This window comes from Geospiza fortis, unplaced genomic scaffold (genome assembly GCF_000277835.1).
Source record: "Geospiza fortis unplaced genomic scaffold, GeoFor_1.0 scaffold11, whole genome shotgun sequence".
Lineage (NCBI taxonomy): Eukaryota > Metazoa > Chordata > Aves > Passeriformes > Thraupidae > Geospiza > Geospiza fortis.
The window spans coordinates 10,768,608-10,783,755 of NW_005054304.1; the positions used below are offsets into that span (position 1 = coordinate 10,768,608).

At 39.8% G+C, this 15,148-nt stretch overlaps 1 protein-coding gene across 1 annotated transcript in view; it reads right to left on the minus strand.

Moving 5' to 3' along the window:
* Positions 1 to 1,850: 1,850 nt before the first annotated feature.
* The window catches only part of EIF4E (eukaryotic translation initiation factor 4E), a 31,461-nt gene continuing 18,163 nt past the window's right edge, over positions 1,851 to 15,148 (minus strand). Inside the window, exons 4-7 of the mRNA XM_005418224.2 lie at positions 13,535 to 13,598; positions 11,520 to 11,633; positions 8,901 to 9,040; positions 1,851 to 7,048 (exon numbers count right to left, since the gene is read on the minus strand). Of these exons, the coding sequence (XP_005418281.1) occupies positions 6,934 to 7,048; positions 8,901 to 9,040; positions 11,520 to 11,633; positions 13,535 to 13,598 (433 nt within the window). The 3' untranslated portion in view covers positions 1,851 to 6,933. The remainder of the gene's footprint in view (positions 7,049 to 8,900; positions 9,041 to 11,519; positions 11,634 to 13,534; positions 13,599 to 15,148) is intronic.

Here is a 15,148-nt window from a genome sequence, read left to right on the forward strand (position 1 = left end):
TTAAAACAAAGGCATAGCTACACTCCAGCATTTCCAAGAAGCTGATTCTCTGCTGTTCAAACCTAGAAAAGCTCCAAAATTAAAGGCAAGGAGGAGGACTGAGTTGCCTCAAGGTAATTTAACTGGAGATGACCCCAAACCATAGTACTTCCAGTGCAATTATGCTGTAGCCTCAAGAGCAGTGAAGAGGAACGGTTGGTTGGGTTGTATTCAATCCAGAATTAATCCTGTTCTGGCAGAACACCTAGAGTTTCACATGAATACCCACCTAGAAATCCCCTCAAGGGGCAGGGTTAGTGCAACAACAGCAAGTGCACAGGACCAGGAGCATGTTTGTACACCACAGGAGTGCAGCCGGAGGAGATCATGTCGCAGAGCAGAAGTGAAAACTTCATCTCTCAGTCCTGGAGCTTACTGGAGATCACTGAGAGCTCCTCCCACAGCACAAGCTCAGAGAAGAGAAGCAGCTCCCAGCTGCTGAGGGCTGCCCCAGTGTCCCCTCAGCAATGCCATCGCTCCTGCTGTGCAGGACAGCTGTGCACAGCTGTGCAGGGACAGCTGGACAGCACCGTCTCTACCGAGAAACAATGGCCAACGAAAAGCAGCAAATCCTTTACAAAACCTAATTCTTCCCTTTGTATCATTTTCACATTTTGCACAGACGTGAAAGAATCATCTATTGCTCAAGAAGTCATCCATATCCAAACAATGGTTTTTTGCAGCACATTGCTCAGTTACTGCTGTTACAACCCCCACAAAACACTGGCAAATGAAGACAAAAAGAGACATTCATGTCATGAGGCCTTGTCACCATCACAAACTTTAAATAACACTGAGGATTAGGGGCTACTGTAACCATAATTAAAGGAATGCCAGTACCTTGAAGGGAGAATTAACCTTAAAATTCCATTAAACTGTCAGTGCTTGAATCTAGTTGCCAGTATTTTTCTCCCCAAATGACCTTTGAAAAACCCTCATGGCCTGAGGCAGAAAAATATAAAAAATAACCAAACCCCAGTTCTGCCCTTGATGCCCACCTCCCCCTGACCCCCCAGCTGATGGGTACAGGGAAGACACCTCTACCAATGAAGCAATAAATATTTAAGGGACCTAAGTTTTTTTCTTTTCTTTACCCAAACAATCTGTTCCCATATGTCAGCCTGCAAATTTCTCCCTTGCTTTTATGAAATCTACTAAAGGATGAAATTTCCAGGTCCAGGGAAACTTTGAAGCAGCATCTCCACCTCCAGACTTTGGTAGTCACCATTTCCTCACTGTGCAGTAGCATTCCCACTCCAAACACACGATATGAACATGTAGTGAGGTCAATCTACAGCCAAGTCAAACATCTACTCTTGTATCAGAAAACCTCTCTGGCACTCAAGTGCAAGGCTGTACAGTGGTAACACCTGCAGAGTCTTTTACTGGTGCTGAAGCCCCCAGTGGACAGCCCAGGCAGACCAAAGCTCTCCTGCAACTTCCCGGCGCTGTCTCCAACTGTTTGACATCACTGCAGTGGCACAACAGGAGCTCCCACTAAGGGTTCAGCTGCACTTTCCTGCTGGTTGATCCACCGCACCGTATTTACACTATCCCTTCCTACTGGACAAGCTCTGGTAAACAAGGGAAGAGCAGTGATTTTGCAATCACTGTTACAGTGTTGCAATCACTGCAGTTAACAACAGCTCTGTTCAGCACAAGGCTGATGTGGGAGTGAGCTGCAGGAGCCCCAGTGACACACAAGCTGCCAACTGAAGAGAGAACACAGGCTTCAAAGTAGTTCCACGCTCATGTATGTTTGAGCTGCATTTCTCTACATCCCATAGAGAGTCAAGAAGCTGAGACATTAGTTCCTCAGAAACTTTATTTTCATTCAAACTACAGAAATAAAGTCGTACCTTCCAATTTCCCATTGTATTTTCTGTGTATTTGTACGGCTCAGGGCGAGATGCACTAGGATAAACTACCCTGTACATATGGAGGAAGATAAGGCTCAAAAACTAGCTTTACTTCAAAGAATGCCAAACCTGACCTATGAGGCTGGCTCCAACTCTGATAACAATAATAGGCACAACATAGGAAAAAAGATTGATCTAAACTACCTCTTGTAAGCAAAATCCAATAATTCATTACAGAAAGTCAAAGAAACCTTTCAGAAATAACAAAAGTTTTCTACTTTGAAAAAATAGATGAGTAATTTTTGCTTTATATACGATATATTCACACACACTTTCAAGTATCATTTTCACTATTATCATACTTACATGGCTAGAGATAAAAAAATGAAATCCCATAAGCAGATTATTATGCCAAAGAAGTCACACACGGTCTTTATCTGGGTTTAGCAACACCTGGAACTCTCCATGGTATCACAGTGACTAAATAAGCAGTGACTAGACTCAGTGTAATTTTTCCCTTTATTAAACAGGTTTTAGTAAGGCTTGAAAATCATCAGGATTTAGAAAAATGGAGACAAGAAAAGCATAGGCAGTCATAAACCCCACGCAGTCATAAACCCCACAAATTCACAGCTAAGCTTGTCACACACTCAGTACTAGCAGGGAATTAAAAAAAATAAATCTGAGCTGTTTGGTTAGCAGGCAAACTGATACCAACAGGCAGACTTCAGCTAGGATGTTTTTACATTTAAGGCATCACACAAAATAACAAGTTAATGCTGGGAAGCATAACAACCATCATGTGCACAGCCATAATTCACATTTAGCTCTGGACATCAGAACCTGCTTTATTTCAAAACAGGAAGGCTAGGAGGGAATCCCATAGTCTTTTGGGAAAGTGCCAGACAGCCACCAGGCAAGGAGAGTGACCGTGGTTCTTATCACAGGGGAAGGAATTTAAGTGCTTATTAAAGGCTTTGCTGCAGTGCCAGAGCCAGATACCTGAAAACAAATCCTGGCAGAATACAAAACTTCTAAGAGCTAAAAGACAGAAAATCTATTCAAGCAGCTGCAGTGAATGGGTGTCCCACAAAGACATCAAAAACAGCCAAGCCATTTGTTCAAGCCTTTGGGATTGAACAGCTCCTGGAGCTCTGCAGTGATGATGGAGAGGGGCAGCAGGTGCCTTCCACAGGGCTGGTTCCACACTGCTTGCCAACACACTCTGCACTTCCACCCTCCAAAGAATGTAGATGGACAGGTATGAAATGCCTCAAAATGAAATAGCTACACCTATTTCCCTCCTGGTCATGTCATTTCCATTTGTCTGTTTCTTGCCCAATGGGAAAAGGCACAAAGTCTATAGTAAAAAAAAAAATTAAGACCTAAGTAAAACCTATTCACAAAAAAATTTTGCAGAAACCATTGACTGTTTTCCAGAGGGCAAAGTCATCTAAAAGTTAAGTGCCAGGCAGCCTGAAAGCACTATGGTTTTAACTATCAAGCTTAACTGTCTGGTAAAGTACTTTAGTACAGATGTTCTTAAAAACTAGTTTTAAAACCATCAGACCAATACTCAAAAATTAAGCTTCTTGGAAACATGGGAGGTCACATATCAAAGGGAAGATTCATAACACTTCCAGAGACTAAAATGGAAAGTTTTAGTTTGGGGTTTTTTTTGGTTTTTTTTTTTTTTTTTTGCATTAAGTAAGAGTGGAGCCTTCTTTTGCATTAAGAATGGAGCCCAGAGTACCTTCTCCAAGCAATTTAGTAAGAAAGGATTCCATTAGGTAGGATGGAAGCTTTGAGCTCACTCTAAGCTTGGCTAAAAGCCACTACTCCAAGTTTCCAGAATTTGGGTAACATTAAGTTTCCTGAGCTAGAGACAACTTGATAGACAAGACAATGACAGTGCAGCAGGACAAACAGAAGTGACAATGGAAAGCATTGCACAGTCCAAGACTTAACGTTATACCCAGAAGCTGACAGTTCACACATATTCCTCATCTGTTCCTCCATCTTCACAGGCTGTATTTTGGCACCTTCTTACAGCTCTTCTAGCACAGCAATTTCTGCCGTCTTTCCTTGCTCTGGTTTTGTACCACATAACCCCACTTCCAAAAAGATGCTTTATACATTTTTACTCTGTAGTCTTCCTAGGCTTACTAAAACTACACACTGACAACAGCCTCCCCTTTTGCTGGGAGTTTAATGACACTGAATATTCAGCAGCAATAGGAGATATTTCAACATTTACTGCTCTGTCCTCTCCTGAGCCTGTGACTGTGACAGTAATACATAGAATGGAGAGCTCTCAGCTTTTTCCCCTCAGCACACAAATACAAACTACACCATTGTAATCAGAAGAACATTAGTATGCAGTACAAAGTGATTTGCAAGCTGGAGAAAACAAGTTTCGTGGTTATTTGCTTCCTCTAAAAATGAATTAAAGGCATAGGCTGTATGTTTGATAAAGCAACCATGCCAGCTAATTTCCTCTCAAGTCTTCTAAAAATACTGCAGTTATGTGAGCAGCAAAGAGAGCCTCAAATCAACCTCCTTGCAGTTTTCATACTACAGTGCAAATTAGCTGGCTGCTTCAATAGGTTCAGCCTCAAAAACCTGAGGCCATACCAATATAACCTATTAATTGCTTTTCTAGATGAACAAAAAGCTGCTACCCTAAATAATACTCTGGTCAGTCTTGGAGTGCAATGAACAAACCCAATACTATGTAGTTCTCACAACAGCACTCAGGTTAATGTCAGTGCTCTTTACAAAAGGGCAGCACTACCACTGTTTCCAGGGACACTCCTTTGAAGGAGCTTGGCTGCCATGCTCCCAAATTACACACACAGTCAGCACTTAGGAGGTTGATTCATCTTCACATTCCCATGCATGCAAGCATTACTGATGATTAGCTGAAGTTGGGAAACAGGCATGGACTGCTATATTCTACTATCAATGGACCTATTAAACAAACCTGACTTGCTCTCACACCTGCTGAATCAGGACAGGCAACCAGTTACATGAGAATCCACAGAAACCAGCACACAAACAGACTAGACAGCTCTCTCCTTATTCACAGATATCATGGTTGATGCCCAATACTGAAGGAATAGCATCTTTAAATGGAGATGTCTACTCAAAGTGTTTCCATTAAACAGCCGTAATAATGATCCAGACATTTTTGGCACAGTCTGATATGCTCCTTATGACACACTTCTGAACAAATGTGCAAGAAAAGTGTTCAAGTCTATTTCAGCAGGCAGACACTTGAATGCCTTCATCAGGCAGATGCAACTGAAGCTTCACTGCCAGTGACTAAACTCGCTTTAATCAGTTATCACAAAGATCAAAACCCCAATAAGCACCTGCCTTGACACTTAGCTGAAGAAAGGCTCCACAGCCCTGGCAAGATCTTTAAGTACATCACACACTTAAAAAAAAACCCAAAAAAACAACAAGAAATCAGCAATAAAGCACTGATTTTGCTGCATGCTCTAAGAGGTGCAAAGAACAAGCCTCTCATCTTTTGCTCAAAATAAGTGAACTTGACCCTCAAATTCTCCTCCATCCTGTGAACTTCCAAGTAAACGAACAGCTCTCTGGAGTAACTTTCAAACAATGAAACAAAGCTTCAACTACTCAGACGTATGTAATAGCAAGCTATCTAGATACTCATACTTTTACTTGTAGCAATGTCTCTGGGATGCTCTACTTGTACTTTATGCATTATATCCTTAGAGCAGAATCACTCACTGAAGCACTTTTACTGTAGCTCTTACCTGAAACTAAACAGCTTTCTGTGTACCCTTAAAATTCTTGGTTGGGCATAAAACAGAAGTCAAAAGAGAAAGAACACAAACCACGATCAATTAGACCAACCACTAAGAAAGAACAGTAGCCACATTGATATAATTCCACTTTGATTTAGGGTGCTATCTAGTAGGTTTATTAAAAGTTTCAACAGACTATAGCTCCAGACTTTATCTCTCTTGGAAGACACTACAGTAGAAGCCACAGCAGAGACTGCCTTGTCACAAGAAGTACAAATACTTGCTGTATAGATGGAGAAATAAAAGGACAAATCTAGTTGTCTAAAAGACAATTCACTGTACACATTTTATTTACAGTTTTGTACACTGTCTTAGTATGAATGGGACCGCTTTTCTACTTGAGCCATTTTAACCAAAGCAAAATAACCTAAGTAATACAAAGTGTTAAAATACAGCATAAGATACAAAAACAGACATACTATTTCTAGTAAGGAATGTAAATTATGGTGTTACATTAAAAAAAAAAATCCACATTTATGTTCAGGAAATCACACAAAAAGATCACTGATTTGACTGAAATGCATAAATCTGTAGCAAAGCTCTGATGTTACAAAAAAACCAAAAAATTACCAAAGAATGCACAAAATTCATGTTTATTCCACCTTTGTCATACTCCCAGATTCTTCACCAAATGTTACATGAGCAAAAACAACTGAAATCAAAATATCACTAATGTTATCAAATAGGGAAAACAAATAAATTAATCTAGCAGCCATCAGCAGAGGTTACAGCAAAGATGATGCTGTATAAAAAAATTGCTAGAAAACTGTATGCACCATACTCCTTTCCAAACCAGCAAAATCTTACTGCATACAATGCACATGTAAAACAGAGTAATTTCCTGCAGGTACAGAAATGCAACTTCTTTTCTGAATACTGTGGATAAACAAATTATTTTTTGCAATAGTAATGTTTCTACCAAGCTATTACAGAGTGGGCCAGAAACACACTTATGGATTTGGGGGGTGAAGTGTACTAAAATTCCGATTGGTAACAGTTACTTCGGCCAAAATAGAAAAATTGAACATAGAAGTACAAGACAAAGGCGAATGAGACTTCTCACAAATCTTAGCAACATTTAGATGGAAATCAAATTTAAGTGTAGTCCACTCTGCTTTTGAAGAGGCTTTGGTTCAGCTCCCAATCTCGATTGCTTGACGCAGTCTCCTATGAAAGAATACTCAGAAGGTGTCGCCTTAAACAACAAACCTATTTTTAGTGGTGGAGCCGCTCTTAGTAGCTGTGTCTGCATGGGACTGATAACCAATCACTATTTTTGGAGGAAGTCCTAATCTTTCCTTGTATACTCTCCTGGAGAGGAAAAGAAATAAAACAACAGTTTAAGCAAAGTCCTTAAGAAGGGATTAGTATCAGGACACCTGCTTTTAAGATCTGGGGACACCATAAAAAAGAAAAAAGAGAGTTGCCTATTTAGGAACAATTTCTCAGATATGAATAAAGGACTTGAAGTATGATTTTTCTTGTGTATTGCATCTAAAACCCATGTAAAATTTTGTAAAATGACTTACCACATCTCATAGGACAAGCTCTTCAAAAAAATAATTAACAGGCCTAAATAAATGCAAAATGGAGGGACTCTAGACTGCATTCATGTGGTATCATTAAACCAGAAAGCTGTATTTCCACACACAGAAACAAAACAGCTATGAAGAACTCATGGTTCATGGTTCCAGAACTACTGAGATGATAAAGTCACCTGAACCAAAGAAAACAGCAATTCCCTGGAACAGTCAGTTCTAATCATCCAACACATTGTGGCTGCAGAGAGAGTCCCACAGACCTCATCATGGGCACCTTACCCAACAGAAGCTTTAAGAAAAACCACCTTGGATCTGATGTCTTAAGAGAAAGAAGCAGCAGTACCTGCCTCAGACATAAACACACACACACAGTGCTCCTTAGCACAGAGTGAGATGCCAGTCACTAATGGCCACTCCTGTCTGGAGTTAAGGTACCATGGGAGCAAGCAGACAACATAACTTACCTTGGTACTTGTGTCAGTTCGCAAAAATCTTAACTTTTTCACAGTTCTCTAAAGGAGTCAGCTCCTTAGTTAATGGTTTATACCATTCTAAAATGCTGTCTGATGCCTACTAGTTTATTGCAGCATTGTGGTAGCAGAACACGAATACCTTAGTTTTGCTTGTTTATTATTAAACACCACTGAAGCCTGGAAACATGACTGTATAATTAAATTGTTAGTAGGAGGCAGACACAGATTCTCAAAGGCCAAAAAAAAAAAAAAAAGCATGTATCAAAAGAGTCATCAGGAAGTGAAAAAAGTAAGCTGCTATGCCTGACAGTTCAAGTTTGGCTTAAGACAGATGCACCAAGCCAGGAAAGTAAGTATTTTCATTAGTTTGCATAAGGTAAATGGCCTACAATAACAAATTTAACAGCAAGTTATTCCAAAACATTAGTACTACAGAATCCAATAAATACTTGTGTAATTAGTAATTGTAATCACATAACTGTGTAAATAGTAACTGTGTAATTAGTAATACTTGCTGCACACTAGAGCACAACATGCATTTTCCATAGCACAGACTCATAATCTGAGACAACTACTGTTGCTTTACTTAAAGACTACAACATGCAGGTCAAATAACCCACAAATCATCAGCATTGCTTTATCTGTACTTAAACAGAGGCAAAACATAGGAAAACACTACCTGTAGAGTTTCACAGCACATCACTGTACAGCTTTTTCCCCACCTCAAATTTGTGTACAGCCTTCTGTGCTTAAGACTTGCAGCACCTTTCCTATCTTATTTGAAAGCATCACTTTTCTGGAAAAAAATGTATCAATGCTCTACTCTTTCTGACTACCCACCTTTACAAACTGCCAGGCTGGAACAGATTGCACATTACCTACAGTTGTTAATTACAATGCCTCGTTGTGGAATGAGAATTTTTGCCAAGATTTGTGTATGGGCATCTGTTAGTAACTACTCTGTACTGCAGCACTACCTTCACAGTAGTTTAGAAATGAAGAGTTGAACACAATTTGGCACAGTTACTTAAGCTGGGGACACAGCTCTGCACAGGCTCCACTTGCCTGAAATGCCTCCTCCCTCAAGCTAACAGGCTGTACATGCATGGTTCCACTCCACAGAGCCGAGGCAGCGAGCACATTACTTACCCTATATGTGTAACAGCATCCCTGTTTTCACATTCAGTTGTCCATATTGCTATTTTATCACCCTTAGTTCTAACATTAACAACAGCACCACACACATCATCACTGTAGTCATCGAATGACTCCCCAATAAGGCACAGCAGCTGTGAAAGAGAAAGCAGTTCAGAGTCAGAATCCTGTTCTGTAGGCAAGCACTCAGTGTACACAAGGACTGATGGAACACATTTTACTGCCTACAGCCACTTGCCGCACAACAATAATTTTCTATTTATTGCAGTGTCTTCTTCCAAGTTCCAAATATTACAAGTGAACACACTCTAGTAGGGCATCTTCCTTCTAGTCTGAATTTTCCATTCCTCCTCCTCTGCCACCTGCTGCAAGTTCTGACACAGCTGATCATTTCCACAGTGCTGCCTTCCACCCCATCCTCCCAATCCAAAACAAGAGAAGAATTAAAGCGCTCTATTCTTCTTTCTACAGTACACTTAATACAGATGACCAATCTGAACTTTTGGGTGTTTCCATCCATTATCTAGGAAGAATCTGTTAAGGACTCTTTGCACAACATCAGGTACATAAGGTTTCATTTCTATGCTGAAGTCTATCAATTCAGAGGTAAATCTGACTGCAGCCAGACAGTAAGTGCTATCCAATGAAATGTTACTTCTGATCAACACAGGAAGCTTCAGCATTTCCATAAACTCTAAAGTGGGCATCAGTGATCCTGAACAGGGTTTAATACAATGCACCAATGCAGGTGCACAAGTAACACAAGATTCTTCCTCCCAGGTTTCTAGCAGTGAAGCTTGGAATTGGCCAGGAACATCAGACTGAGCAAGGTCACAGCTCCATGCAACAGGCTAACTGTGAAAGTGGTATTTAAAATCTTCACCTTGCAACTTGTAAAATAAGCAATCCTGATATTCAAAACTAATGCTTTTTTGTGCTCGAGACAGATTTGCCTGGACTATGCTGAAATTAAAAATAAAGTCTTTCTGCACACTGAATCTGCAAATGGACACTTTTCCTTCACTTGCACAGTACATTAAATACACTGCAGTTATGTCAGTTTTGTGGTATCACTTATAACATTTGGTAATTCAACATGTTTGCAACTTCTCAAACAAAGCAGGCCAGTACCCATCACACCAACAAGGGCTGGCTTACTCAAGGAAATGCAAAAAGGACAGAGTGTGCTAATGAATAAATCAGGTATAACTAAACATGCTTTAAATGTTACACCCAACTGCAGGCTGCACACACGCACTGAGTAATTCAAGCTATAAATAGTTGAGATCAAACAACACACAAACATGCAAAATATCAACCAACTGTCTTAGTTCACACGCAAGCAAAGATGACTGCCATGCTCAATAAACACTACTCAGGTACATTTTTCATGAGCATTGCACAACAGAGAAAAAAGTCTTCTCAAATGAAGTTCAGTTCACAATTAAGATCATTATATTATAATAAAAATTTGATCCAAAGAGGAGCTATAAAGACTTTGATTTCTATTGTAGAAAATTGGTTGTATATAATTACTGGAATTAGAAGTGACAGGGTTGTTTCAGGGCACTTATCACAGTCACCTGGGTATTTAGGCTCTGTGCCATTGCACACTGCTAAGCAAAAAGCAGAGCCCTCTAGCCTTCAGTTTGCACAGTCTATCAACATGTTTCCAAGCCATATGTCATGGCTATCAGCAATCAGGACTCACACATGCATTAGGCCAAGTACATGCAGCAGGACGTTAATTTGCTCACATGCAGTCACACTGCCCAGTACTGGGATGCTCAATGCTTCAAAACACAACTACAGTGACTACAAAGATCCTGAAATTCTGACATTTTGGACACCTCTGCTTTGATTCTGAAGGCCTTTTCTCCCTTCCAAAGGGGTGCAACACTCCTTGCCTCTCACAACAACAAGGACAAAAGATGAGAGATATGCCAAGACTGCTGTGCATTGTCCTGTCTGCAATCCATGTCCCTAAATCCTAGATCCCGCTAGACTGTCTCAGGCCATTCTGAGTCAGTTCCTCGACAACACATTTTTCTGTAATACATTTACTGCAATCCACACTAGAATTTACCATTCAATTCTATACCAAAGAGATAAGAGCAATGGAAAAAAAGAAGTATTTTTATGGTGTGTATATACAGGATGAATGTGCTATTATTGTCTACCCCAGCAGTAAGATAAATACACAAAGAAAAAAGTAAATCTGAGAGTCCCTTGTTCAACAAAGCCAAAACCTGAAAACTATTCCCTTTTTTTAAGAGTATTTGTAAAACAAATTGTTTTATGAATTGAACCAGCAAGTAGCACTCAAGACAACGTATTATTTTCAACAGTAGTTCAACAGTAATGTTCTGTACATTACACGGGAAAAGCATAATCTGTCCTACAGAACTCTCCCTGTTACAAGGAAGCATTAAGACAGAATACATCCACATGAAGATCACTATTGAAAAAACATGTTTCAAATACAGCCTGTCAATAAAACCCTACAGGACACTCTGCTACCAAGAAGTGAGAGTAGCATAGCACCCAAGTATCAAATCAGTTAAATGTATTTTCACACAAACACAAGGCTCCTCAGCTGCCACTGGTGCTTACTGTCTCTAGCCAGAAGCGATCAAGGTCACTTCGTCTCTGCTGCTTGTTTAGTGTAATTAGCCATCGGCCTCCTCGCTTGTTCTTCTCATCTTCCCACATGGGTTCAATCCCATCCTGCAAAGAAAGGCCACAAGTTAAAGCAGACTCCATCTCTTTTTCCTAAAGAGCCACCAAAAGGCTAGTGGTAACTGGAACAGTTAGAAAAGGAAGAGGCGTACAGTTTAAGACACATACCAGAATGTCCTGAAATACTGCCTCACACCAGTATCAAACTTACAAAACAACAAGCACACACTAGTGAATTTTTGGTTCCACAGAAGCATCACAGTCCAGGCAAAAGTCTTAGCTACATATTACATTTTTAAAAAATCCTGAGGCAACAAGACAACCACCTGCTTTGCCCTGCATTAAACCAGAACATAGCTGCTAATTTTATCTGGAGTCCTTATTTTATGTCTTGCACTCAGTGTAAGATCAGCCAAGTGCTTCTTCACTCATGCATACAGATTATTTCACTGAAACAGACACCTTTGGCAGTCTCTCTCAACGACTTCCTTCACATGCAAGATGAAAATAAGAGAATTTTCATTGTTGGAGAGAGAAAGAAAAAAAAACAAAACAAGATACCCTTTCAAAGCAAAACCTGATTCACATTTTGCCCGGGGCCCTGTGCTGAATTAAATGTTTCTGTATGTGCTGATACAGCAAAGCAGGCAGCTACTACTCCTGTATCAACCAGCTATGCTGCACTTCAGAAAGTCATTAAAAAAGTAAGTAATTGTCTGAACAGAGGAATTCTGTAAGAACTGCCCACTAAGAACTGCACAACAAAACTTATGGCTGAAAACTAAGTGTTCAACATGCAGGATGGAATGGTGTCATCTCACTTTAAATATAACACCCTCACTGGCAGCTGCAGAGCTTAAACTACTTCATCACCTTTAAGAGGACCTCTTAAGAGGTCACAACTGAAGGACAGCAGTAAGAGATTGCCTGCAAGCCTGAAGCAGTCGCCAATTCTATACCTGTTCCATGAAGTTATATAATTATCACTGCTTCAAGTTATATAATGATTACTGTTTGCTTAAGCAAACAGAGCAGATACACAGACTTAATTAAAACACAATTAAGAACTGATGTAAAAAATACAAGCAATGTCCACAGATACCCTAATCTCTGAAGGGCCTATAGCTACTTAAAATTCTAGTAAGCTTTCTCAGCCACCTAGAATATCATTACCTTCCCAAACCCAAGCAGCAGCACCTCTATGCTACAAACAGTGCACACAGTTGCTGAGGAGCCCCAGCCTGCAGCTACATTTTATGAACAAAGGAGGAACCAGACACCAGCAGTTTAGGGAGTATTGAAGTGCTGGAATCCAGAAAGGAAGCTGCATGATAGAAGCACTACCAAGAGGTTAGGATTTAACTTAGAGCCCCAGTTGAGATCTCCACCCCAGCTGAGACATGATTTCATGTACACTTTCCCTATTCACTAGTCTGGATACTTCCTCAGCATGTTCTTATTGTCCATGTTGGGTGCACTTTTCTATTTCATGCTTAAGTAATACAGCATATACCTGGTAGTACAGAAATTATTAGAAGTACTGTGGATCTGGCTAGCAGGACCCAGAATGAATATGGGGCAACACTGCTGTCTCCCACAGACACTTTAACTCATTTCACATCAAGTGACAGAGCTAGAAAACCCTTTATATTACAAAAAATTACACTTAATTGTTTGCACAAACATCTCAAACGTAAAATGAAGACTAATACAGTCACAGATTAAAATCTAGTGTCTAATATGTGTTAAGCAAGTGTTTGCAATTTCAGAAGAACTAACAAACTGATTTTCAGACAACGTTTGGGACCTCCTCAAAAAAATTAACACCTTTATGACATTCCCAACCATGTTCCTAAATGTCTTAAGTGAAATAACTGGACAGTGTCTTGCTTAGTCAGGAAACCATCCATCAACACCCTTAACTCAAGAAAAAATGTTAGCAAGCCTACCTTAAAGAGCGAGTAGTCACAACCAGGCATTAAATTACTAGAGAGCTGGATATGGTTGTATAAACTATTGAAAAGAAAAATAGCAGGATTAGAAACGAAGCATTGTTTTAAGGTACAAAATTCTTGAAGAATTTAAGACGTATGACCAAACAAAGCCCAAAAATTAAGGAGCAATACAGTTATTTCAGAAGCAATCCTATTTCTTTAGTGTTTTTAACAATATAAAAGTATCAGTACTAAGATGTTCTAGGCTTAAAGCAGCAAAATGGAATATGAACCTCACAACTGCTTTCAAACTAATTTCCAATGCTTCTTTTAAACCTGGTTCTAAGGTTTAGAACTGAAGTCCAAAGTTATTAGGAAGTTATTAGGAGTTATGTTATATTAGGAACATAACTCACTGAGCTTTCATGGCAAGAGGTTCTGTGTCCATGAGTATTTAATACACTCATGGAATAAGGAGAATTGTTTATATTTCTAGGGCTACTCACACTGCTGAGAGTTTTTTTAGGAGAAATGCTCAGCCTTGCTATTTGATACGGCACTCTAGGTATGAATGCTGTAGGCCTGATAATTCAAATTACGGACTCAAAAGGCAAAACAGATGATAGACAATAAAATGTATATTCAGAATTAAATTTACAACCGTGCAATTCAGAAAAACAATCAAAGGAGTACATAGTATCTCCTCCTCAAACAAGGAGATAAATGCCTTTTTTCATCCCTAACAGGTCAGATTTCAGAAAGAGGCCTGCACATTTTACAGCAACCTGTAGCCCAAGACCAACTAATACTGAGGCATAGTTCAGCATGAAAAAGAAAATTGATTTCTGTGATGTTCTAACAATGAGATATCACACAAAGGAATTTGTAACACCAGTTACAAATTTAACAGTTTGCCTCTTTTAAATTTACCTTGACTCTGAAATTTTCTCCCCAGAGCAACACACCTATTTCCCACTCCAGCCACAAACGAGGTGTAACTTAACTGCTGGTGGCTGATTTTATACCTTCACTGCAGATATCTAGATTACTTTTTAATCACCAAGACTATATCTTGGTTACAGAAGCTCAAAAACTTACCCTTAACCAATTTTAGTAGTGAGCTTGAAACAACTCAGCTGCCCATCACATACCCCACCACTGTCAGCTGAGTGAATCACAGTTTGCAGTCATCCCCACAGTAGGAATTGGGAAAGCTGGTTACAAGCCCAGAATCCTATTCCCTGTTAGGACTGCACCAACAAAGTTACTGAAAAGGCTGAAGCATGTTTCCTCCCTTTGCTAATGGGTCACTGATGGGTCCTATTACTACATTCTGACTCCACCTCCCTCCATGAGGATCACGTCCAAAAAAAGTATGCAAAAATAAGAACTCTATCACTCAATGTAGCGTGAAACACTAAGATCAAATACATAATGCTTTTTTGTTCACTCTCAGTGTTGCAGCACTTGCATTTTCTCCATGTTTTAGCATTATGGCAGGCAAAAATCTTGATTGAAGCAAGTGTTTTGAAAGCACAGGCCCACCCTCAGGGGCTTTTTATTGCTGCTGGAGCCTAACCACTCTCACAGACCTTCAACTTAGAATGAAGGTCATTTCTTCTGTAACAT